The 25,934-nt window shown below is 35.0% G+C and overlaps 1 protein-coding gene across 14 annotated transcripts in view; it reads left to right on the top strand.

The window, feature by feature from the left end:
* EPHA7 (EPH receptor A7) overlaps positions 1-25,934 on the top strand; it is a 164,158-nt gene that overhangs the window by 73,766 nt on the left and 64,458 nt on the right. The window contains exons 6-7 of one of the 14 annotated variants that reach the window (XM_035559516.2): positions 8,344-8,432; positions 10,031-10,128. The exons of 9 other annotated variants lie outside the window; for them this stretch is intronic. In XM_035559516.2, the coding sequence (XP_035415409.1) occupies positions 8,344-8,426 (83 nt within the window). In that variant the 3' untranslated portion in view covers positions 8,427-8,432; positions 10,031-10,128. Of the gene's footprint in view, positions 1-8,343; positions 8,433-10,030; positions 10,511-15,946; positions 16,040-21,951; positions 22,341-25,654; positions 25,842-25,934 lie in introns of those variants that run through there. 4 more of the 14 variants (XM_050709686.1, XM_035559520.2, XM_035559517.2 and 1 more) reach the window with 4 other exon arrangements.

Below are 25,934 nucleotides of genomic sequence, written 5' to 3'. Positions count from 1 at the left end.
GTATATTTAGATTTCCATAATGCTATATAGTAACTGTTTTCAGTCACAGGAATATAAAAAGCCTTAAAAAAGAAAACTCAAAAGGACTTTATTAAAATATGGTCATTTGCAGAGCATGAAGGATCTTTGCCAGCTGCCAAGCTTTAGCTTTGCTGCTAACTTTGAAGAGAAATACAATATTTGGTCTGAAAAGTATTTGTGTTCTCCAGTGTCACAACTGATGTTGTGACAAGGTACAGGGTGCTTAATTAGTCTTTCTTCAAGACTGTGGCTTTAACAACTTTTAGAATGCTGACAGAGCGAAAAGCATGTACAAAATAGCCATTTTGAAAGGTCATTTAAGGTAATGTACAGCAGCTCTGTCAGTTGAGACAAAGAATGGTCTACTGGTTAAGGCACTAGACTGGGGCTCTGGAGATCCATGATAAATTACACAGTCAGTCCCATAGGCGTCTTGTGTTACTTTGGATAAATGACTTAATCTCTTCATGCTGCTGTTCTTCTTGAGAAGAATGAGGATAATGGGACTTCCTTGCATCAGAGGAGCATTGTGAAGAAAAATCCATTTGTGTATAGATACTATTTTGCTAGTGGCTATAGAAGTGCTAAGATAGGTTGAAGTTATTAATCTTCCTGCTTTTTTTTTTCTTGTTATAATGTATAATGGAATTAAACCCTTCTTTTCATGTTAATCTAGAGCTGTTGGGCTTCTTTGTTCAGAAATGGCTAAATTCTTCTTGACCAGAATACCTGTAAACTTCCCTTGACAGACTTTTTTGTCCCTCTATGTTTTCCCTGGGAACTGTAATGAAAGAGAGATTGTAAACAGGACTAGTACAGTATATCAACAGCTTTTTAAGAAAACTTGGGTCTTGTGGATTTTGGCTGGAGGATTCAGTGAGCAGGTAGCAGGATTAGCCCTTAAGGATATTTTAACAATATACATGTTTATTTAAAAATCCTGAGATTGTGACCTTTCTGAAATAGTTTGTTCTTGCTGGAACTTTGCTTTTAATCACTAATCATTATGACATTTTATTGGCAACCTAATCCTTATGATTCCTTATGCAATGTTCTAGATAAGTATCCCATGGGACAAAAGCAGGTCTTTAATATAGCAGGTTTTAAACTGTAATACTGATGCATTCCTCCATTGCCTAATTGCACCTGGGAAGATCTGTTCTTGTTGCAGTTAATAAGCTGCTTACATAGTACTCGAAAATAACAAGACTGGTCACATTAAAGTTCTCTTTCATGGCTCATATTTTATCTCACCGCACAACTCCAAATGAGAGAAATGATTTTATGGAAACCAGCACCATTGCTCTATATCTTCGTGTAGAAATACCGTAGGATTTTTTTTATACTGACAGTGTTCCAAAACTTAGGTGTCACCTTTCTGCCACATCACAACACCATTAAAGCTCAAGAGGTTGTTCAAAAATATGGGCATACGATTTTTAGCTTTTGTTGTAATTGCTCCGGGGTAAACAATTTTAAATCTGATGGTTTTCTAAGATCAAACAAAAATATGTGCAAAGGACAACAGACAATACTAAATTCTGGGGACCAATTTTGTTATTTTTATTTTTCATTTGGAATACAGCTAAAGTCAGTTGTAGTCCAGAAATAAAACTGTAGACATTCAGCAAATTCAAACCTTTAATAAAAGTGGCTACCAAAGAGTAAATTTTAGAGACAAACACTGAGCACAGTTTCCCACAACCCCAGGTGATGATGAGCAAAGGCAGAACTATCAAGAATGGATAAAGTTATTAAATGAATTCCTTGTCTACACATTCCAGAGATTTATGGCCAACTTTGCACTATCCTGTCACCATAGGACTAAGGAATCCTTACCCTTATATGGCCTAACCTGAAGTTTCAATGTTTTTTTTCTAATCTTCTTTCCTTTCCCTTCTCCAGCCCTTCTCCTTGCCCCTTCTCTTCTCCCTCTTTTCTTGGCATTTTACAATCACTTAACTCATTAATATTGCGTAGAAGTTAAAACATTGCAATTCACTTACATGTCAAATTCCAAAGGTTTTCAAAATTAATGTTATTGCTCTTATAAATAAGGGTTTTAGCTGACACCACTATCAATTAATATAGTTCATATTCTTGTAAAGCAGTTAGGATTTGTATGGAATAGAGTTACATCTTCCACATGTTTTTTGAAACAGAATAGAACTTACTAGTCCGGTAAATACTACAGTTTCTTTTTTCTTTTTTTTTTTAACACCGTTGTAGTAAGAAAATAGAGCAAAACCATTATTTTCTAAAAAGAAGACAGAAATTGGAGCCTCTTTATCTTTTCCTGTGCAGCACAAAAATGTATTCAGTTTAATGTAATTCCATAATGCACTCCTGAACTGTCAGATTTCTAAATATGAGCCATACATCATGACAGCGCAGAACAATGTATTTTGTACCAAAGCAGTTCTATTAGGGAAGGTGAAAATATGTTAATCCTACCTCGATCATCAGGGACCTATATGGATTTGCATATATGGATTTGCTCTTTTAACCTTGAAGTGAGTAGGTGATACCACTTCTGACTTATCTGTTCAACTACAAATATTATTTTCTGTTTGACAATATTATTTATGACTTCATAGACATCAGTAGTTATTATTTGCATGTATGCAAGCTACTAAAAATCTCAGAGAATCTTTTGTTTCACCTTTTTTTAATGGAAATTCTCTGAGGGTTTTTATTTTTTTTTCCATAATTTGTATCCATTTCCAGTCAGAATAATAATTGTTATATTTTACTCTAGAAATTCTGGACATAAAACTGCTCACAGTTTCTTCTGCCCACATATTGCACTGAAATGCAGGCTAGTGTAGGAAAACCTGCCATAAATCTGTTATGCTCATTTATAGATTATTGCACTGAATTGTCTCAAATGCAATTTCACAATAAGAACACCTAAAATTACCATTATAAAGTATATTTTGACCTTTTGGGAAGTGATCATGTTAGGTGACCAACACTAATTATATTATTAAATCCATTGGGGGGGGAGGGGAGGGTAGAGAGAGATAAAAAAAAAAAAAAAGGTAAAGTAATTACAGGTTTTACACTGGATAAAAGCCTTTATTATTATTATTATTATTATTTTTTAGAGGTTATAAATTTGAAGTACTACCAGACAAATCTCTTACAGCAAAGTATGCAAGTAGTTAGACTTTGGTACGAAGTTGTGAATTAAAAACTACTCATGTACTCATCATATGAAACATCTTGGGGAATTTTGATTTTTTTCTTTTTCTTTCTTTTTTTTTTCTTGTCATGAGCATACATAGAAAATCTCAAGATAAATATGTCGGTGGTGCAGATTTAATATAGTGTAATATCTGTGGAGATTACCTGTGAAAAAATAAAATAGATGAGGCTCAGACTCATAAGAGTTGAAAGTAACTTCTTCACTTTTGTGGCATTAGCTGCTGTATTTTTGTTCTTGCATTACTGTCTTCCATTGCTCTTTGAAAAATAAAGAGAAACTTGAAACCAGAGGCTTGGTAATGGGTTGATTAATGGCATTTGACTACAGATCAGTTGTGGTTTGTTTGTTTGTTTGTTTTTAATGGATATTTATACTTTAGATTGAATTTCACAAAATATTTTGCTTAGATTTTACTTAAGAAGTATGAAATCATTTATATTTTAAAGTTTGACATAATTCTTTGGTTATGAAAAGTCCAAGGTTAGCCACATGGAAAATAAAACTTAGTCTTCAGTGTGGGTACAACATGGACTCCGCCAAAGATGATCTTTACTGCGCTTCTTCAGCCCTGTGAGCCCGTGACGGCCTGGAGAAACCTCAAAGAGGTAGTTTAATTCTACATAAAAGTGCTAATTAGCTGCATTATATAGGTGAAAAAGAAAAGACACAGAGTGCTTGAAATGATCTGAGTGCTGAGTCCTGCACTCATAATGCAGGCGCCAGTGTTCAGAAGGCAAGGGAATAGTTTCCTGCTACTCTTTAGTGTGGTTGCACGGTTCCTAGATCTCATGTAAAGGAAACAATGGGATAGTGTTGTTTGGAGCACAGGGGAGAATAGGAATGTTTTATCAGTAGCCCATATTTAGGAGGGAATAAAAATAATATTAATTTTCACCCTCAGCTCCCTGTTTGTGGTGCGTGTAGAAAGTCAGGTGTCTCAGGAGTAGTGTTCAGAAGAAACATGCTGGAAGAAAAGCTGTTGAAGTTAGTTTGTTGAAAACTAACATAATTCATTTCCTTCTGCCTTTAATTGGTCATTGGCATATACTGAGAGCCAAAAAAACTGTTCAGAGGTGAGTGTGCCAGTATCCATGCTCTTTTAGAGAAAAGATCAGGCCCAGCCTTTTGTTAATGAGGTGTTATGGGTCAGAAATGCTCCTCCTGTCTTATTTTGTAGCCTGTGATATGGGAGTCAGGTTTGGTTCCCATCTTTAACTAATGAGTTTAACTGTGTTTCATTCATCCTTTCTCTAGGAATACCCTAATTTTTAGGCCACAGAATCATGTTTATGTGCAGTACCTAATTTTATTCCTCCCCTGTTCTTACCTTTCTTTCAAGTGACAGATTCAACAGGAACAGCAAAGGGAAACTCCTTGCTGCCACAGGTTACTATTCACACTCCATCTGAAACCCCATCTGATTACTATTCAGACCCCATTCAGACCCCATCAAATCCACTGAGAGGGAATGTGGGGAAAAATCACAAATGAAATGCCAGCTTAATTAAATGACTAGTAAAAGCAAGTGGTTGATTTAGTAACATGAGATATTTAGGCTGGAAATTGTAAGTTTTCTAACCATCAGAGCAGGGAGATACTGGAGCAGTCTTTTGATGGGAGTAGTGGGAGATATAATTTGATTTTAAGATGGAGCTTAGTCATTCTTTTGGAAGGAATTATACCAGGTGGTTGACTGAGATGGCAGGTGAACGGACACAGTGATCTCAAAGTACCCTTCCACTTCTACATTTTTAATTAGGAAAATACTTTCTATTTTGTTATGTTCTCTGGTTTCTCAGAAATGTTTCATCTGTAATTTGATGGGATAATTTTTTATTGCTTAAAAGAGGTTAGGCATAGAAAAGCAAAATCTTTTTGTTGAGATTGCAGAAGTTTAGAAAATGGTATGTGAACTGGAGATGATGAAATAGCTACATGTAGGGCAAGAAACAAGGGGGACACTTCTCATTGAAACAGATGGAAAGGATGTATAAGCAATGATGGCAGTTTGTGTAGCTGTTTTAATATTGATGTCAGAAGTGATAAAGCATAGAGTCTGTGTTGTTTTATTGGATAGCATAAATTTAGGACAGCAAGGGCTTATTACCGGTTTGTTTGTTTTAAATGAATGTTTTATTTGTTAACTTTTAAGAATCTGTAAATTCTGCATCAATGATACTACAAATACATTTGACTGTATTCTGACTTCACCATTTTTAACCAAAACACTTCTTTTTTTATAATGTGTAGGAGGACAAATCATTTGATTATGTTTTAGTCAGTAAAAGGAGTACTCCAAAATAGTAATTTAGAGTGGTACTAAAGTTAGAAGATTTAATTTTATTTATTTATTTATTTAATGTTTATATTAACCCATTAATGATTTAGAATCGTGTTCCCTCGGGTCCTGTCACTGTCCCCAGAGAGCAGAGCTCAGCGCCTGCCCCTCCGCTCCCTTCATGAGGAAGCTGCAGGCCACCATGAGGCCTCCCCTCAGTCTACTCTTCTCCAGGCTGAACAAACCAAATGACTTCAGCCACTCCTCATATGTCTTCCCCTCTTCACCATCTTTGTAGCCCTAAAACCATCAGAAAAAATTATTGTCCTTAATAGTAACTCATTCTTATAATGCATTGTAAACAAGTTTTGCCTTACTCTGTATTGCATAGGAACTAGATGATTTTCTGTTACATATAATAAGAATAGCATAGTCTTTTGTACTATCTTTAAATGTAAGGTACTCTTTGGAAGACTGTGTTTGTCTTAGCTTTTTAATGTTATGTATCTAACATCTGAAAAGTTTCTACCTTTATGTGTTGTGCTGCTAATGACTCAGCACCTTAACAGGAATGAAACAAGCAGCATGTCATTCGTAATCAAGGTGCTAAAATGAAGTTTCGAATGCCACTATAAGGAGGTATTTTGCAGCGGGTCATAAACTTGTTCTATGCCATGAAATCCCTGGAGGAGGGTCTGTAAGGGTGCAGATTGTAAGTCATGACATAATGTTGAAATACAACCAAGGTTTTAAAATGTGTGTTCTCTGAATGTTTCTGGTGCTCGATACCCACTGACTAATGCCCATGGCCTGATATTCCACAGTGATCTGTGGGGAATTGCTCCTTTCAAAAGCTTAGGTAGGAAACTGTGGCAATAGGAAACAAGTTCACTTTGCACTGAGTTGAATCAGTCAGGCTTCAGGGATGCAACAGAGCAGACACCGGCCAGACTTCTTGGCAAGGGTAGTTACTGTAAAGCTGAAGTGCCATTGGACATGTTGACAATTAGCATCTCTGAAAATCATGATTTTAGACACAAAAAAACACAGAATTGAAAAGTAGAGGCTACTTCTGAAAAATGTGGATGTTAATACAAGTTGCTTATGTACATTTTTTAATTATATATCATTATTAAAGCTTAAATAGAAAACAAAATGGAGTTCTCCATTGCTGCTCATAATTAATGTGTCAAAAAGGTTGAGCTTGAAAGGAATTACCTTTTAAAATATTGTGGATTTTCAATCCATTTTTCTTCCTTTAACAGATTGATCTGTCATTCTTGAAAGATCAGCAAAATCCCACAAAAATATAGTAGTTTTTGTACAGCTTTTGAACATCATAAAATTGATTATTTATATGTGTGTGACTGTATATTTATATGAGTTTTAATAATCTGCATTCGTCTACTTATTGCTCCTATTTCAGCTTAAAGAAACAACCTAGAAATTTTCTGGGGTGTATTCTCCAATGTTTAGTTCACTATTTAGTGAACTATTTAGTTCACTTTTTATTTATTTAGCTAGTTAGCTGTCAGGATTAAATTATATGGATATTTGACTCATGCTCATTGTAGTTATACATCTTTAAGCTGTTTCTTTCTACTTATCAAACAGGTTAGCATAACATAAGGTTATGCTGAGTAACTTCTTGAATGGGATACCTGCAGTGAGATCCAGATGTTGAAAGAAGTGCTAAGGATGATTCAGAAGATAGTTCTTTCTCACTGCATTATACTGAACCCATTATCCCTTGTGGGAAAAAGAATTTTGTGGTTGGATTTGTTCCTATTCAAATGAAATAAAAACCTGAAGTCCTGTCAGCTATAGCCTTGACACAATTTGCAGGAGGAGAGGTGTTAACCTCAGTGTTCTGAACAAATTCCAGTTTGAATAATTACGTCTCACATCCCTCTCATTCTCCCTGTAGCTTCAGTTGGATTAGCTATTCATTTCCTGTCTGAAACCTTTGTATAACATTTCCATGTGCTTTATAACAGTTTCCACATTTCACCCTAGAGCTAACTGTAATCATCTCTTTTTGTCTGTCCTGATATACAGACAGAATAATTGTGAAACTCTTTGCAGGCTCATAGAGAAGCTAGCCAAAGGCCAGCTGCATTACCTAAATTAAGATAAAATCCTAGATCCAGCAAAATCTGAATTTAAACCAGGGCAAAAAATGGCTATAGTGTCATGTGTAATAGGCAATCTACTCCTGCCAGTGGAGAGAGGACAGACATTTATTTTTGTCCCTTTAGACATATCTGAGTCATTTAACATGGTTGATCACAAGACAGTACTTTCTTGCTTGAGAGAAGTAGCAGGATCCAAAGTAATTCACTAAAATGATTGGCATTCTTCCCAGATGAACACATTCAACAAGTAGTCAGGGCAGACTGCCTTTCTGTTCTTTCCGGAGTTCTTCAAGAATCAGTTTTATTGCTAGCTCTTTCTGGTATCTATACTAAGCTACCATGTGAACATGTTGGATGATATGTTTGAAAAATATGCAGATCATATGCACTTCCTTTTATACTTTGTGACCTGTGACCATTCCTGTTTTACTATAGTGGCAACTGATTGAAAGAAAACAGCTCAGAGATGAAGAACAGTTAGTTGAAAATAAACCCAGATGAGACCAAGATGGTACTAGTAAGAAGAAAACATGTCAGTGAATTTCCAGGCCCAGTACAGTAGCTCTTAGTGAAAGGTATATATCCTCTTTTGATCACTGCAGTCCATAATTTAGGAGTACTTTTGTATTCAGTGTTGACACTAAAGCTTCCACACAGTAACATCTGGTAAATAAAGCTGTCCATCTTTCCTGTTTGGATAGGAGAGTGCACCTCATCCCAATGGATGTTGAACTGGCTTCATGCATTTACTGCTTCTCTGTTGGATAAGAGCGACACAGTGTAACTGAACGTAAGTTTTTATAGGGTAGGGAAAGTTATCTAATACAGAAGATTGTAACAACTCAGACTACCATGAGCACATCAGACATTGGCTTTTTAGAGAATTAGTCTTAACTTCAGTCTCTGCTCTTATCTTTGAGACTCTCTGGTCTGGTTCCAGATATCTAGAAGGCTATCTCAAACCCTAGTGCTTTATAGCTTCACTGCTGGAAGTTCTCCAGTAGATTTCTTCACAGTAATATAATATAAGGCTTATCTGTAGGAGAGGGCATACGGCATTAGAGTTTGCATCAAAGTCTCTGAAATTAATTCCTGGAGGATCTGATGACTATCAAAATATTGCTTTATTTCCCTGTGTGATGCAAATTTCTTGGGCTTGCCTCTGTCTTGATACAGTTACACAGAAACATGTATAGTTAAAACAAAAAAGGCAATTTCCGACTTGGATGTTATATTAATTTTTCCTCCAATCCTTAAGAAGAGATGAGAAATATGTATTATATTTTTATTGGAATGCTTCTGTGTTTGTAAAAATCCCCAGCTTTATAAACTAGTACAACTCAAAGTACTAAAGTGAAAATATGCCAAATTATAATATATGAATATATAGATGGGAAGTCATTATTACAAGAACTTGCTGGATTTTATGGCTCATAAGCTTTTCCTCAGACAGACAGTTCCTCCACAGAAATTTTTGTTCTGTTGTAAGTAACAGGTGTATACAACAATACAATATCTACACTGAAGCTAAATAACAAAATACTAAAATAAATACTACAAAATATGATTATTTTTTAAATATTATTTCCTGTTAACCAGAGGCCAGATATGTTGGATATTGCACAATAGTAAACCAAATTTATTTATAGACAATTCTGGATATTCATCTTTTCTTCCTTTTTTTTTTTAATGCATCTTTTTTTTCTTTAATAGTAATAAAATATTAATAATTAATAATTATTACATAACAATATTAAATTAATATAATTAATTTCTAATAATATATAAAATAGTAGGTTATTAATAATAAATATATATTTAATATAATAATAATGAATTGATAATTAACATTATTAATAACATTAAAGAAAAAAAAGCATGCTCCATTTCTCCATATTCTTTGACTTATACTGCTTCCCTTTACTTCTTTTGGAGAGCCTCAAAATACAGAACATAGCAAAGTGGGTTTTGTACACGTTCTGTCTCCACACACACCTACATAGTAGTTAGCTTATTTTTGAGACTCCTGTCTCTCACAACTTGGCTTACTATTGAGATTCTTTATAATGTTTCTTCACTCAAAAACTTGAAGGGAAAAAAAGGCACATTTATTTTTCACACAGCTGTATTAACTTGTTATATTCCACAGCACTGAGTATTAGATTGTGATGTGTTCCCTAGTAAGAACTGTTAGGTGATAAAATTATTCAATGTAATATAATACCATTTCCTAGCTGAAACACTTTTTCTACTGATATATTTGTATTAGTGCAGATAGACAAGATATTGTTGAGTGAACCAGAAGGATAGAATATACAGATGTAAATCTTTATGCAGAATTTGGACACCCTTCTTGTGACTGTTTTCATTTGTATTATTTAATTCCAGCATTTGGAAGAACTTTCTGGATTTCCTGTCTACTAGAGTTTTGTGGTGAGAATAAACTCAGAAGGGTTTATGAACGCTCATATGAATGCTGAATCAAAAAGGCTCGGAATTTTCTGATGTAGAGTCTAAACTGTTGATTGCTTGTCATGTCGACTTGAAGCACATTCCTGACTGACATTTTTTTAATTAGAAGGAATTGTTAGATGCAGCATGATTATTTTTTTTCTTTCATTTTCATAAGTAACATTCATAATAGTATAGAAGAATGTGGAATATCCAAAATACAATTAAACTTTTTAAAACAGAAGTGTATTCAGTTTTCAAGGAGTACTTCAGAGCTAAATGTATCTGATGTCTCTTTAGTATGAAAATTTTGGCAAAACTCCATTCACTTCAATAAAATTACTCTTAACTTTCATTAACATAAGTTAGAGAAGCACCACATCTTTTCATCCCTCTTGAGATTTCACTAGGATGCCTTTGAATTTTAAGCCACAGTGTCGTCTACTCTGTACTGTTTTGTTGTTTTCTTACTTCTTATGTTACTGAAGGTGTTTAAAAGCCCTAACTGGACTGGGGAATTGCTCAGTTTTTGCTTTTAAGATGACACCGTATAAAACAAATGCCAGTCCAAATCATCTGGTGGTTCAAGATAAGTAGACTTGTATCCATTATTTTTAAACTATTCATGAAAATGTAAGGTTAGCCTCCAGACTCTGGAATGTGTAGTCAAGGTTTCCCAGAAGGAGCATTTTACAGGCCCTGGCAGGTATAGTAAAAAGTAAAATAAAATTAAATTTAAAAATAATAAAAATAATAATAATTATAAACATATATGTAGATAGATACGTAGAGAGGGAGAGAGAGAAAAGAAGCAGAAAAAAAGAAAGAAAACTTGGGCTTCTTGGGCTTCACATGGCTAAAATTAGTCTTCCGCTTAGCCACTGTGCTACCTGAGCTTCACAACAGATGCTCAGGCTTGCACACTGACACTGCCAGAGTCAGAGCAGCCCAACACCTTTTGTTGGACCCAGCAGGGGAGTGGAAAATGGAAAGCATTGGCTTAGTGCAGTTTAAACCTTGGTCCTTGTTTAGTCTTGGTAGGTCCAAGTTATTTCCCTAACACAGGAGCAGGTACTATTCCCAGTACCCTCTCATTACCATACCAAACTTTATAACATGATTTTGAACATTCAAGCAAGAACCAAACTCACAGTGTTGTGTTGTTTACCTTTTCTTGAGAACTTCTATTGCTTTTCTCAAGAAGATTTGAATATTCAAAAATGAGACACTAATAGTAGTTAATTAGACCTCTATGTGATACATCGTTGAGGACGCTCTCTTAGAAACGTCTCTGAAACACAACAGCTCTCACATACTAAACTGATGATTTCAGCATTGGGTTTGAAACTGCAGTGCTTTGAGAGCAGGCTGATGGACACACCACCAGCCTTGTCTGCCCTGGTATGGGGCAGAGGGGTGGGAACTATGTATAGCCACTGCTGCACAGCGGTCAGGTCACACAGTCACGTAGGCATATGGGGGGAGCTCTACGAGACACAGAGTGAAGGTTTACCAGCTCTGGATTTCTTTTTTGCTAATTTGTTCTTTTTGCACCAAATTCCTTCAGTTGGATTTTGTGGTTTTGAGACAGGCTATAAATAGCTGGTTTTGTTTTCTTCTAAATACATTCATCAGAGAAATAGAAAAGTGAAGGGCCACCTGGAGTTAAGATTTTAATATTTCAGTTGTTACAAACCAACTCCAAAAACAATTTTTTTTTTTCCCCCGGCAGATTTGGTGTGAAAATGTTTAGTTGAGCAGATGGAGCCACAGCTGGTAGTGTACATGTTTATCGGGATAGTTGGCATTTAGCTGCATCCAAAACTGATGTCAGGCTCAAAGATGCTAAAAAGCAGCAATGACTGGAAGCTGAGATGATACTTCATTAGATCAGTTGAGAGCAAATTTCTTTAATTTTTAATACTTTGGCCTCATAGGGATCATTTTAATACAGGGGTAAGTAAAACATTTAAAATTATAATAATAATTAAAAAAGAATGTCAAAATAGGTAAACATTTGTTATTACTGTGTTTTAATAAATAGCCTGAGGAGTGCAGAATATAACCCAGAATATATTGATGTTTAAGAACTGGTTAGCAAATAACACACATCTGCTGATGTTTAATTATCTCATATGCTTTACTGGCAGATTTCAGAATCTGCATAGTTCATATTTACCGATGTAGTCTCTTATTTCACAGAGAACATTCAGCTGGAAGTTTGATAGAGGAGAGGGCAAATGAATAATAGTGAGAAACCAAAGGAATGGAACAGTTCTGTGCAGATGAATGATTTTACAGTTATGCCTAATGAACACAATGAGGTTTGCTATCCCATGGCACTAGGCACTGCACAAACAGTGGGGGAAGGAGTCACTGTGCTAGGAAGTCCAAAGGAAGAAGGCATATTCAGACACTGAAACTTCATTTCAAACAAGGATTTCAACTTAAAGCTTGATTATTTTTTTATTTATTTATTTATTTAAAAAAAAACACCTCAAGGCCATCTTAATATATGCAAGTGACAGAAGTGTACAGAAATGCACTGTTTCTGTGGCCCAGACCATATAGCAATCTTATGACGACACAAGATTTTACTCTATTTAGGTTAATAACATCTCATACATTTATATCTGTGCTGAATACGGACCTCTGATTTCAGCAATATTTCTGGAATTAGATATTTTTAGAGGATTAACAGTTTCATAATTTTTTTTTTCCCTCACAGAGGGATTATTCTTCCCAATATTATTGTTCTTTCCATGCAACTTCTTCACAAATATTGAAGGTGCATTTTGGACCCTGAAGAAAAATGTAGTGTGTTTCTCTTCATGCTCATAATATACAACATTGGATAGTGCTGACACAGCAGTGATCTGTTCCAGGAGCCTTCCAGTAGAGTTGGGGTAATGCATAGGAAGTGAAGATTCATTTGTTTATATTTCTATCATGTAAGCAGCAACGAATTTTTGTGTCATTTTTGGCATGTGATGTTCCAAAGCAGACTCCTTCATTTGTTGTCATTTCACAGGTAGCAAAGAAAAGTATCTCTCTGGGCATATAAAATGACTGTATTATAAATTACCATCTGAAGAGAACAAAACTGCTTTACTGGATGACCAGTGATGCCTTCTGCCTCTTTGTTGGTGGGTTGTGAATGCACAGTGTACTAAAATGTAACAGTGCCATCAATAACAAAATAACAGCATGAAGCATCCTGCAAACTTTAAGTAATTTTTCTTACCTTTGGGCATCCTTGGAGACTGCTCTAATACAGAAAGCCCCCCTCAGCTGTCATCTCCTGGTGCTCTTTCCAATTTCCATCATAGTCCAGTCTTGGAAAAATGAAAATGTGCCAGAAAGGCACCTTAATAATAGGTGAGGTATCTTTTTAAAGTGCATATCTGCTTATGTTAAAGCTCATATGCACTCATGTACTCCAATGGCAGGGCAAGAACATAAAACGAAGTTATAATTATGCGAGTTTAATGATGGTGAGACAATAACGCTTTATGAGATAAACAGCTGTGATGTTTTATTAGGCAGTGGGTTTGTCACACATGTTTGACTCTTTCTAATGCCACAGGATGGGAAATACAGTTTCCCTGATACAGCGTGCAGAGATGTGCAGAACCCCTTAGGAATGGCATTAGGTCCTAGTTATGACCAATTTCTTTTGGGGACATATGAATCAGTAAGCTTATTGTTATCTTGCCTTTTGGCTTTTTAATGCTGTTTCAGGGCTTTACTAATTGTGTTGGACCATACTGGCTCCAGAGCATTACTACAAGTATGCAAACTTTGGTTAAAAATATTTTTATGCTGCCGTTTATGCAGTTTAGTATACGATAGATAAATCTGGTAACTGGAAAGGCTGTCCCACTTTTTATTATTTTTCAATTTGTGCTTTATGTTAATTTTTCAAGAAAATATATCTATCATAGCACTTAGTTATGACAATCGTTATGTGGCATCTAAATATAATGACAATTTAAAGGATGTGTTCTTGTGTAATGAAATTTGACGAAAATGCTTTCTATACTAACATTACTGATGTAAAAAAAAATCTAATAAAACTGGTCTTCATCCTCAGGGAATGGTATAGAAATATAAAGCCCATCTTTTAGAACTCCACATTTTCACTGAAATCACTATATACTTTTACTAAAATTTCAGTATATTGAAAGCATACTTGATCTTCTTTTCTAATGAAACCCAGTATTTAATAACCCAGTATTTTTAAGGGCAGGTGTGAAAGAAAGGATTTTTCCAGTCTCAGCTGCATCTCTTTATTTCATTTTCATGGCAGATCATAGTTTACATCAAACCGAAATTTATCAGATGGACTTTGAGCTAAATCCAGATGTAGTTTTCACTAATAACTGGTGGTGAATATTAAAGTAGAAATATACAGGAGTATATATATATATATGAGTTTTAAGATCATATCTTTCTTCATGCAAATTCATCTATACGATGCAGATTTATGTATGTCAGCAGGATTTAGTCTTTTCAGTAAGTTATCAAAATCAAAAGTGTATTCCAAAATAGTGCATAACAGAGACAATAAGAATTACCCAATTTAAGAAAGTTGTTATATTTCACTTAGGTTCTATAAATAGGTGGAAATATTGGGCTCCTAGTGAGAAAAATGGACTAGCAGGGTGGAATGTTTAGCTGTTATAAACTGAGAAACAATAAATGTCCTTGCATAATCTGTTTGACATGATTAGGAGCTGAAGATTAAAATTTAATATATCAATGCATAAAGAAATAAATAGCAATGTGTTCTGAAGAAGAAAATGTTTTACATAAAAAATATAATTGCAAAGGTGTTGTAGTTCTGGTGAGGACATAACAATTTATATTATTTTTACAAATGTATGCTGATATACTTGATTTACCACTGCTATGGGGACATCAATGAATCAACAATGGGCTATACTAGAAAATACAATGAAAGTCAATTGATAAAATAAACCAGTCTACTAATTAAAATGTCATAATAAATACCTGAACTTGTTGCTAATAAAACAAAACCTGCACATTTTCTCCTGTTGCTTGAACTTTGAGATAGTTGTCTCCAGAGCCGCTGCTTTCTTCAAAGCAACCAGAGTTTGGGTATACTTCTTACTGCAGGAGAATATCTTACTTATACTTCTTACACTGCAGGAGATAGGCAAGTGTAGATCAGAATTATTGTGTACTACTGTATTCACATGTTCTTGGACTTATAAATGCAAGACTGTGGTTGACTAGGGGTGTGCTTGTGTTTTGGGAAGCCAAAGTCATAGATAGTTTTAGGAAATTTGATCTTTTGTGTGATCATTTTCTTCGTTTGTTATAGTTTTTGTTTATTCATTATCACTTCTCTCCATCTGCCAAATCAAAACTACTTCTTTATCTGCTTTGGGGATATTGGGAATAAAAAATAGACGTTGATAAACATAAAAATGGAAAACCTTTGTTGTGTTTATTTTTGTTGTACAAAAAGCATAAGTCATTTTAAAGATATTTTAGACTGGTGTTCCTATGTCAAATTTCTTCATTTCTGGTCCTGTCATTTTAGCCTAATGAACATTTTGTTTCTTATAAAATTTTTATTAGAGTGAATTTCAAACACAGTATCTCTTGTTGTTGTTTTGTACACTCAGTTGTAAGATAAAGTACATACAGCTACATAAAATGAAAGGTTAATGGTTGGTTGATTAAGTTTGGAGAAAATTAAAGGAAGCTTATTCTGCATTCTTCTTAACATAGTTTGCTCTTTTTCAATAAACAAAGATTTTTATATTTGTAAGCAGCCTCTTCAGAACCTAACAATCGTCTCATGATGGATTCATTCATTTGCAGATTCTGGAACCAGCTGCTCCTATCTACTCTTGCTGCAATTTGAAAATCAATCAGTTAAAATGTAATGAATTTAATAAATCTCATGTTTTCAGATTTATGTATTTATTATCTGCTAGTCATGATAGAACCTATGGCTAATATAGTTTTTTCAAAAGCTAAATAATAATAATAAATAAATCATAAGGATGTCTTGTATTACAAGGCAAGTCTTTTTCATGGTTGTCACCTCTGGGAGAAAAAAAATTGTTGGTGAGTGTAGAGAGGCAAGGATAATCTCACAGCCTCGCACACTGTTGCTAAATACAAATAGCAGTAATGGTCTTATCTTTGCAGAAAAGTTCTTATTAAACAGACAGAGCTGGGTCAGTGAATGCCTTTTTGTTTAATGCAATAATTGCATTATGTTTTCACAGAGATATGCCTTGTAGGGTTCATGCCATAAGTATAGGAAAATTTCTGGGAAGATATGATCTAATGATTATTTTCTAATCTTAATATGCATCATAAATAAGGACAAGAATTGCTATCTAATGTTAGAGTAGAAATTTCTGATGAAGAGATGTTAAGTGTTACTTAAGATTTTAAATGAAATCATTGGCAGAGTGCAGGAATCCAAACATCTCCACTCCAAGTTTTATTCCTTAATCTTTGGATCATAGTGATTACTTAATGTGATCTTTGTGGCTAATTTATAATGTAATTACCTTTTCTTTTGACATGGCATTGAACTACACAGAAAAAAATGCATTCACCTAAGCTGTTAAGGGGAAGGCAGTGTGGCTGATAAATGGTTCATATTTTGAGTAAAAATGCCTGGAAATGCTATACATTTTCTTTCAGCAAAAATCCCTTCATCACTATTCTCATTTTCCTTTCTTAATTCTATTCTCTATCTTTTGTCTCACCTGTTCTAAATTATTCATCTATGCGATGCTTCAAATAATGGACCAAGAGCCACTTGGCAGCCAAGGCCAAGGCCAAGATCAGGAAGGAAAAAGTTATGTGCACAACCAAAGCAGCATTATCCCCCCATCACTGATGTCAGCAAATATTTGTTCTACTCATAGGGCATATTCTTCAAGGTAAACTTTCAGGGTTTGAAAAATCTTCAGGAGTAGCCTGGCCACTTCAATGCTGCAGCTGGCACACTGTGCAGAAAGAGGGAACTGTAAATCACCTGGGTATGTTCCATGTCTCTGCACGATTGGAAAAGCACGATTGTTGCAGTAACCCAGGGCAGTAAGAAGGCAAAGGGAGTGAAACTGCATTCGCTTCTTTAGGATGTGTTGCTTTAAATCTGCCTGCAGCAGAAATATGTCTATCAATGTGTTCTCCAGAAAGCAGCCTTATAAGAATACCTCTTTTGAGCCTGTATTTCATACTGCAGGGATTTGGATCTGGTAAAGAAGATAGAGTTCAGATTTTGAATGATACTGCTTCCTTCCCTTCCTTTCATTTCTGTCTCCTTCCCCTTCACCACAGCACTTTCAGTGTCAGCCTTCCTAGGCAATAGTTCTCTCCCACTCAAATGTCTCTCCTACCTAAATGATTGTTTAGTGACTCCTCCTTGAACATTTGGGGGATTTTGGATATGTACATTTTGTCTCACCTTAGTAAGGAGAAATGAAAATACTTAGCTTGTTTAGCAAGAGAAAGGCAAATAGAAAATGTGCATAAGGCAACAATGCATGTGTGTCATTCTAGAGCAATCTTCCCATCAGAAAAGCAGCAAGCCCCCTGATTTTTTGCATCTTATGCTGATCGCATGTTAACCACAATGTAGTTAGCAGAGTATTAAGCTTGGTGACCCAGAGATCTCGTTCAAATCACAGAACTGCAATGATTTGTCAGATAAGATATATTTATTAACATCTAGAAATTCCTAAAACTGAGCATATTATCAAAGAGAGGAGGGACAGAAAAGATCTAGGAACTATGTCAGGAAAACAGACACATCTTCAGATCATCTTAGCTTGTTCCATGGAGAACTTCACAAACAAGAATCTGTAAGTCAAGCCATGACTCTCAATGGAAGTGGCATTTCTTAAAATGTTTATAGGTTATAATCAGAAATGTCAACATTGACTGGATTTTAGAGGACATTAAAAAAAAAAAGAAAGAAAAAGGGAGTAAAATCTATGTATAGTTCAGATGTTTGGTATTTCAAATGAAATAATTTGGGATGAAGGACTAACCAAAGATTGCTAAGCATGTTAGTGAGTCTATGTGAACATGACAGAAAGAACGGCAAATTCATTCCTTCTGTCAAAAAACAAAAAAAAAAAACAAAAAAAAAAAAAAAAAGAGAGAGAGAGAAAAGCTCACATCACAGAAATTATATGGTCTCAACAGAAGCTTCTGAGGCTTCTTTTTGAACAACCCCCTGATCTGAAAGATGCTTTCTCAATAAACAAAAAAGATGGTGGAGAAACTCAAAGTCATGGTTGTGTTAAAGTCTTGTATCGGCAGCAAGCAGGAGATAATGCAGGTTTGGTGATTTTGTAGCAGCAGGTATCTCGTTCAACATCATTTTGAGCAGGAATTTTAGCTTCTCAGGAGTTCCAGCCTCTAGAATAAATTTAACTTGGCTGTGCAACTTTTCATGTGCTTTTTGATCAGCCCTCGTACTTCTATAAGTTTTGTTCCATAAGTAACCATAATTGCAGCTATCTTCCTCCGTCTGTGTTAGTTTTCAGCTGAGTCCCCAAGCATTGCCACTGTTCTGGGTCTCCAGCTAAAATAGTCCTTCAAAACTGGCAGATAAGTTCCATTCCAGAGATGGAAAATATATGAAATATATATATATATTTATATATATATTTATAGTATATATATATAGTATATATATAAAGTATATTAAATGAATTTCTTCATTTTTTTTCTTCCTTTTCTTATAGGATAAAAATATTCTTTCTTTATCCTCATAGGATAAGGGTATTCCTTATCCTATACTTCTTATCGTATATTCCTTATCTTATTTAGTTTTAGGACAGAGGGAGACTTTCTGACAGTTTGAGAAAAGAAAGACTAAAGAAAATCAAAATAAATCAGCAATAATAACAATCAATAAGCAAAGCCCTGGAATGGGAGTCAGACAAGTCTTTTTACCAGATAGTTTGCAACAGAATAAAGAATGGAAGCTGAGCAGAATGGAAGGTCTTTAGCTGGTATAGGAAACCAGAGTTTACCAGAGGAAATAGATTTGCAGAGAGAAGAAAGTACATATGCCTCAAGGGTCACTTTCACATAGATTTAAATTTTGGGATAACACCATAAATTTTCATGTGTTATTACAAAATATAAAATACAAGTTTAAGGAATACATCTTTTAAAGAATTCTCTTTCCTTTAGCCACAAATTAAAATAAACTCAGTATCTCAGTATCTTAAATGCTGTCTTTTTTTCCTTTCCCAGCATCAGAGTAGTAATTTTTTTTTTCTGTGCTCTCTACTTCTTTTCTTCATTTAAACTCTGTTTACTCCATAAGTAGTTTTTACTGGCCATCACAGGAAAGTAACTTTATTCCCAACAATATCTTGAGCCTGTTATTCTCAAATATCACAGGACTCCAGACATAATGACATTTTTATTTTTTTTTATAAATACAACCATTCGTCCTTCCTGAGCAAATGTAACAATTGAAGGATGGGAACAACATGACTGCTTCTTCAAATGTTTGCATTATCTACAGCTTTTTGAACTAACAGTGCAGAAATTTTGGACAGTTTTGGTACTTGAACCTATATTATGAGGTGGAAGTCTGAGTAGTCTTCTGTCTGTAAAAACGCGTGGTGGAGAAAGGCAGGGAATATACGGTACGTACTACAGACAATTTCTGCAGTTCATGGAGTGCTGCAGAGAACTAATATGTGAGGGTTACTTCTTTCCAGTAAGCTGAACTTTGCCTATTTTAAATTTCCCTGGGGCTCTTTATTTGTGCCATTCACATTACTTGTAATGTATCAGTGTATAATGCAGCTATGACCAGTCCTTGTTTCCTGAGGTGAATTTTTCAACAATAGTCAGATTCAAGTTTGGTAAGCTCCTATTTCATTCCTGAAAACATTCTGGGAACATTGAGGAGGAGGGGTAAAGGACTCCTAATTAGCAGTGGATAACCAGATCTCTGTGTTTAGTTAGTTCAGCCAGTGACTCATGTCTGCTGCGTGCAAACAACTGAAGACTCATCTTGCAAGAGGAGATCTGGCGTTTTAGCAGTTAAGCTTTTTCCTGTGAGAAGCACAGAATAAAGGATTTTGACAACTGAATTCCTTCTTGAATATCTTCTGTTCCACTCAAGAAAAAGGATGAGAGAATTTAAAGATTTTTCTGAATCTTTATATCAACTCAGTCAAGCTGTTCTCAGGGGTGGGATCCCTGTTATCTCTAGACAGGGTCTTCTTACATGCCATGTATACTGAATTAATGAAACTACAGTCCGCTACTTCAGGAATGTTCTGGTGGCTGTCCTTATTCCCCTCTGAGTCTGAATGTCAGTTATGACTTCTAGTTTGTAAAGGTTACTCAGAATAAAAGCCCAGAAGAGCACAATCGTGGACAGGTAATTTCATGTTATAATTTTTTGTGGGGTTTCATATACTTAAAGCTAACCAAGTACAATATTTTAACTGTTGAATTAAACTAGAAACATTACTAACAGTTACAGTTGTGGGGCCTTATTATGATATCTGGACTTTGTTGCATATCTTGCTGGGGACACTGTGTCATGATGCTGGAATCAATTGTTTATACCATGGCACAGAGGTCAGCCCCTGTGGGGTTGATTTGACTTGGGGCCAGAGTATGAAAAAACTCTTTATAAAATTTCTATTTTTATGTATATATATATATATATATATATATATGTAGCAGTTAGGAGACTAAACAAATGTACACACAAACTATTTCTGAGTATGGTATTCAGGACAGGATCTGAGTGGTGCACTAAAAACCAAGAAACAGTTTTCACAGTAGATAATTATGTCTCCGGAATGGTGAATGGGGAAACTGATCTTTTTCTTGTCTCAACGTGAGGAACATCTTTAACGTTAAAACCCTCAAAATTACTAGTCATTCTCTGGGAGTTTGTCATGAGAACTTGGACAACACATTCCACCTCCTCATAAAGTCTATTTTCAGACCGTATTTGAAGTATTGTGTTTGATGCTATTTCACATGTAAAAATCTGCATAGTCAAGAAAAAGGAAATGGAAAAGAGATTAATTTGATCACACATCTGTGGACTGCGAACCCAGGAATCCCAATGGTCTGCTTAAGGTACAAGACTAACCCATAAGATTTTCACAGCAAGGATCTGTTTCTGTAATTAATAATCATGTAGGTGAGCATTTATCTGTCTGTACACATTCCTCTGTAGTTACTGTGGCTGTTGTAAAAGAAATTTAGTATTACTTCAGATGAACTGTATCAAAATAAGTCTGATTTAAACCAAGAAAACAAGGCAACTCTCTATAAGACCAGGTTTGCTTTTTTTTTTTTCTTCTTAGTCTATTGAGTCATCTAATTGAGACATGGAAACATGTATAGATGAAGTTTTCGAAATAATTAAGAAGCTGACTGGAAGTAGGAACAGTCCACTAATTTGATATATCTAGTTAGAAACCTCTTGGACCTCATACAGACGGAAACTAAGATACTAAAATGGATACATATAGATATGTAAAATGAATATAAATATGAATATAGATGTTCTCAATGGTAAATATAAATGAACAAATCTGTGAATTCTTGATACTACATATGATTCTTTCAGAATTGTCTGCATCTGTCTATGAAATAGATCTTGCTGAAATAGGAGTGGTATGCCCAAGCTATATGGGAAATTACACAGAATGTCATTTCTTAGGCAGGATACATAAATTCAAAACTACTTTATGAAAAGCTAATACTAATCTAATTGTAGGATTTCTGGTTTGACCTAAATATTTCTTCCAAGAACTTGTATGTAAAAATGAATTTGAAACTCCATTCTTATTCCTTTCAAGGCTTGAAAGAGATTGCTAAGGAAGGACCAACTTCATGAAAATTCACCTTGAAGTTAACGTGGCAAGAGGTGTATTTGTTTCTAGATGTATTTCCACCGTACAGTTCCCTCTGCAGCATGTATGAAACTAATTAGACACAAAGCAACCTACCAGAAATAGACTCTGAAAGGAAAGATGCACCAGAGTTCAGAAATGCCAGGCAGACCCCTGAATGTTTCCACCAAGTGCTCTGGCAACTTCAAAAGTAACTTCAGTGAGAATTTGGCTAAGCACTACCATCTAACATTTATTGCACACAGTTAAAGTAAAAATCTGTTTTAATCCTTTTTTTTTTCCTTCCCAAAGCTTTGTGTTACAAAGGACAATATATTTGTTTTGTTTGTGTTCATTCTTTTTAAATGTTTAGTGGGAGTATGGGATTGTAGTGGAACACATTTAAAATAAGCAGTTGGCTATGTTTGGTTTATTTAGTTTGGACTTGATCCCACAAAATACCCCATTTAACAAGGTAGCTAGACTAAAGTCAGCATATTCTTAAATCTCATTGACTTTAGTTGACTGTTTGTTTAAAGGTAAGCACATGCTTTCAGTATTTACAGAGCTGAAGCTTGTCAAAGTATTCATTGACAGATGAGCTGGTTAAAAATCAGGTTACCTCTCCTACCTAATTTTTTGCATCAGATTAAACAATTTCGGAATCAGAAAATGAAACTATTTGTTTAGAATGGGATAACTGCTAAATATATGATTTATTTCCTACCAGTGATATCTTTCGTGAAGAAAATGGAAACAAACGGAAAAAAAAAGGTGGGGGGGGGGAGTGAAAAAAAGCAGAAAACCCTTTCTCTGGCTTTGTGACTCATTTCAGGTAAATGACTGATTCACAGTAGCACAGAATCAAATCTAGTGTAACCCAGAGTTGTGTCAGGGTGAATTTAGCTACAGAGAATCATTCATTCCTGGAAGTGTGAGTAGCAAAGCACTGACTTAACCAACAATCTCTGTGATATTTTCTATTAAAATTAACATTTCAGCAAAGTAACAAGATAAAAGGGTGGTTTGGAATTTATTTATTTTTTATTTGCTCATTTATTCTTTGCCCACAATAATCTGTGAGAGACAGTGAGTGTAAATCATCTTTCTCTTTGTGTATTCACTCTCACTTCGTTTGTTGAAATATGGAGCTAAAGCTGCTTTTTGGAGCAGCCCACATTTTAGCATATTGAAGACTCTCAGAAATTAGAGCTTTTCAAAATGTAATCTCTTCCAGGAGGCAGGGAGGTAAAGAATCTTGCCAGCCGTTCATCTTGTTAAAGAATGACTGAATGATTTAAAAAGTAGCATGCAAACTGATTTCATTGTCGAGGCTGGAGCAGATCACATCCTGAATTTATTGCAGTTTGGGCTATATTAATCTGCTGACCTGCATTCCCCAGCTATAAGCTTTGCTGCTTCCTCTTCTCTTAACTCTGTTTTCCAAGCCCCCTTTCCTCTCCACCCTTCCTCTTTCTGCCCCCTCCCCGCCCCCCTTTTTTTTCCTTCAGCTTCAAAAAAGTAGAACCATTTTGATTTAGTTTGGAGATGTAATAGAAGTCATATTTTTCTTTCTAAAGCTTTCTGCTAATAAAGGGTAGTGCTTGGACAAGTCTTTCTTTGGTTTTATTCAAAGCTCTCACACTTGCTGGAGCAGGTGATGAAGAGTGTATGTGAGCTCCATACAGTGAGCCTCTGACAAATAGGTTGTAGTTCTTTAGTTTTCAGGAGCAGTAAAGGTTTGGAGTGGGTAGATCCTGAGGTGAAGCTTTGAGTTATCGTATGGCACATCACTCATTAGTGATTAAGCCTCAAAAGCTTCAAAACAGTGATCATTTCATGGAGTATAAAGAATATATTGTATGCTTGCACCCCTTCAACTTTCTTTGTGCCTTCAATCTTGTTTTCTCATCTCTCCTTTAAAACAATATCTTTAGAGAGCTTCTCTCTCCCTTATTTTCACTACCTATTTATGCTGTCTGAAATGAGATCCCACCCCCACACCCCCAAGAAAAAATCGTCTTCCATTTTTATAAGGAAAAATGCTGAAATTTAAGAGCGAAGAAAAGGCTTTCAACATTTCCATATGAATACAAAGGATATTCAGCCTCTTCGAAAAAAATGTTCTCCTTCCCATATATCAAAGTGCATAAATTTGCTTTCCAGAATGCGTATCGCTGATTGTAGATACCAGAAAATTAGTGAGATACCAGAAAGCTATATTATCTTTTTATAGCACTAGAGTGTACAGTGTTTGTTTGAGTTGACTAGCATGCCATTTCATTTGCACTAGTAGTCTGGAAGTAGACATGCTATGTAAAACATATGATTTACACATTTAATATTACTTCAGTTATATTAATTTTGATATCCTAACACAGATTTCCTTCTCTTACTGTCTTGCTAGTATGGAAGCTCAGAGAAATGCTGAACATTTATCATATTTGAAGTGCCTAAATAAAGTGAGGAGACAATAATGTGTTTGTATGTGTATGCATTATATAAAAAACAAAATCATTGCCTTTGGTTTTCCAGTGGTATGCTGTACCCTAGATGTCATCCAGAGGTAAAGAGTACAAGAAAACATTTTAACTCCTCTAGGTTCCCGTGCAACAACTGCTTTCTAGTCTAAGTGCATACCTAAAATCTTTCACCCTAGCCTCAAAGCCTGGAAGGAGAGAGGGAGATATTGCTCCACAGAGAGGTGTCAGAGCCACAGTAGTTCTTAGGTGTACTGCTGGAACACTTGAAGATTTTTCTTTGTTTAAAACTATGCCAGCATTTGAAATTTAGCTAATGTGAAGAGAATTCATAAGCTGACAGCGTGCAGTACTTCCCTTGTTAAGGGTTAATCGTTATGCGTCTTTACTTGCGTGGACTTTTGTTTGATCTAAAATACCTCTCCTTTCACCAGCCCTGCAGATTAGCAAGTAAAGCTCATTAGCTAACAACCACTATCGTTTCTATTTTTGATTTACATTGTTTTTTGTCATTTTACATACACTTGACTTATCATCAAGTATGACTAGATCCAGTTAATGACAATTGGAATTTATTTTGAATAGTCCTCTCAAAAATGTGATAAGACTTCTTTTTCTATTCTTTCTGTACTAAGAAAAAAAGGTGTTGTTTTTTATTATTATTTTTAATTTCTGTGCCCGATAGATGTATTTACAATTAATTAGACCATGGAGATGCATACTCTTCAAATGACAAAGGTTTAAATCACTTGTTGCTGCAAGATCAATGCCAAGCATCTCCCAGAAAATCTGGTTTTATGAAGCTAGAGCTGCCTTAAACATTTAATTTCATGATAAGCCTACCCTAGATGTGTGTACAGATATAACCAAGATAAAGCAAGGTAGATAGCAGTACTTACAGTTGCTTAAGCATTTACATTCCAGCTCTTAAATTTTTGGCTAAAATTTTTCAGACTGATGGGATGTGTGTCTTTTTGCATAGTAGTTTGTGAAAGAAGAAAGTTGGACTTTCAAAATAAAATCACTAGTATTATGTGAATAGTGAAAGGGTAGATTTTTTTTTTAATGACTTACATATGCATATTTGTTTAAACCATACTTGCAGCACGCTTACAGCAATTGATATTTTAGCAAGGAAATGATTACTGATTATTATTTTTTTTTCTTTTTAATATTCTGGTGAAATTCAGTTTTGATCTGGCATAATCACATATCTTTGGACAGTACAGATCATTCATGCACCTTTTATCAAGGTATGTTATTCAACATCATGTAGATGTTTATGAACATAAGTGTTGATGAATTATAGCAACCAAAATAACAGTAAATTTTAAATATTGCGTGTATGTTACCATGTCCTTTATATTGTTTATACTGTTTAAACCTATTTCAGGAACAATCATTATTGTAATATCAAATTACTCATTCCATTGGTATTGACATTATCGCAGAAACATAGAATGGCTTGGG

This window comes from Cygnus atratus, chromosome 3 (genome assembly GCF_013377495.2).
Source record: "Cygnus atratus isolate AKBS03 ecotype Queensland, Australia chromosome 3, CAtr_DNAZoo_HiC_assembly, whole genome shotgun sequence".
Lineage (NCBI taxonomy): Eukaryota > Metazoa > Chordata > Aves > Anseriformes > Anatidae > Cygnus > Cygnus atratus.
This window is presented reverse-complemented; position numbering and strand designations above follow the sequence as displayed.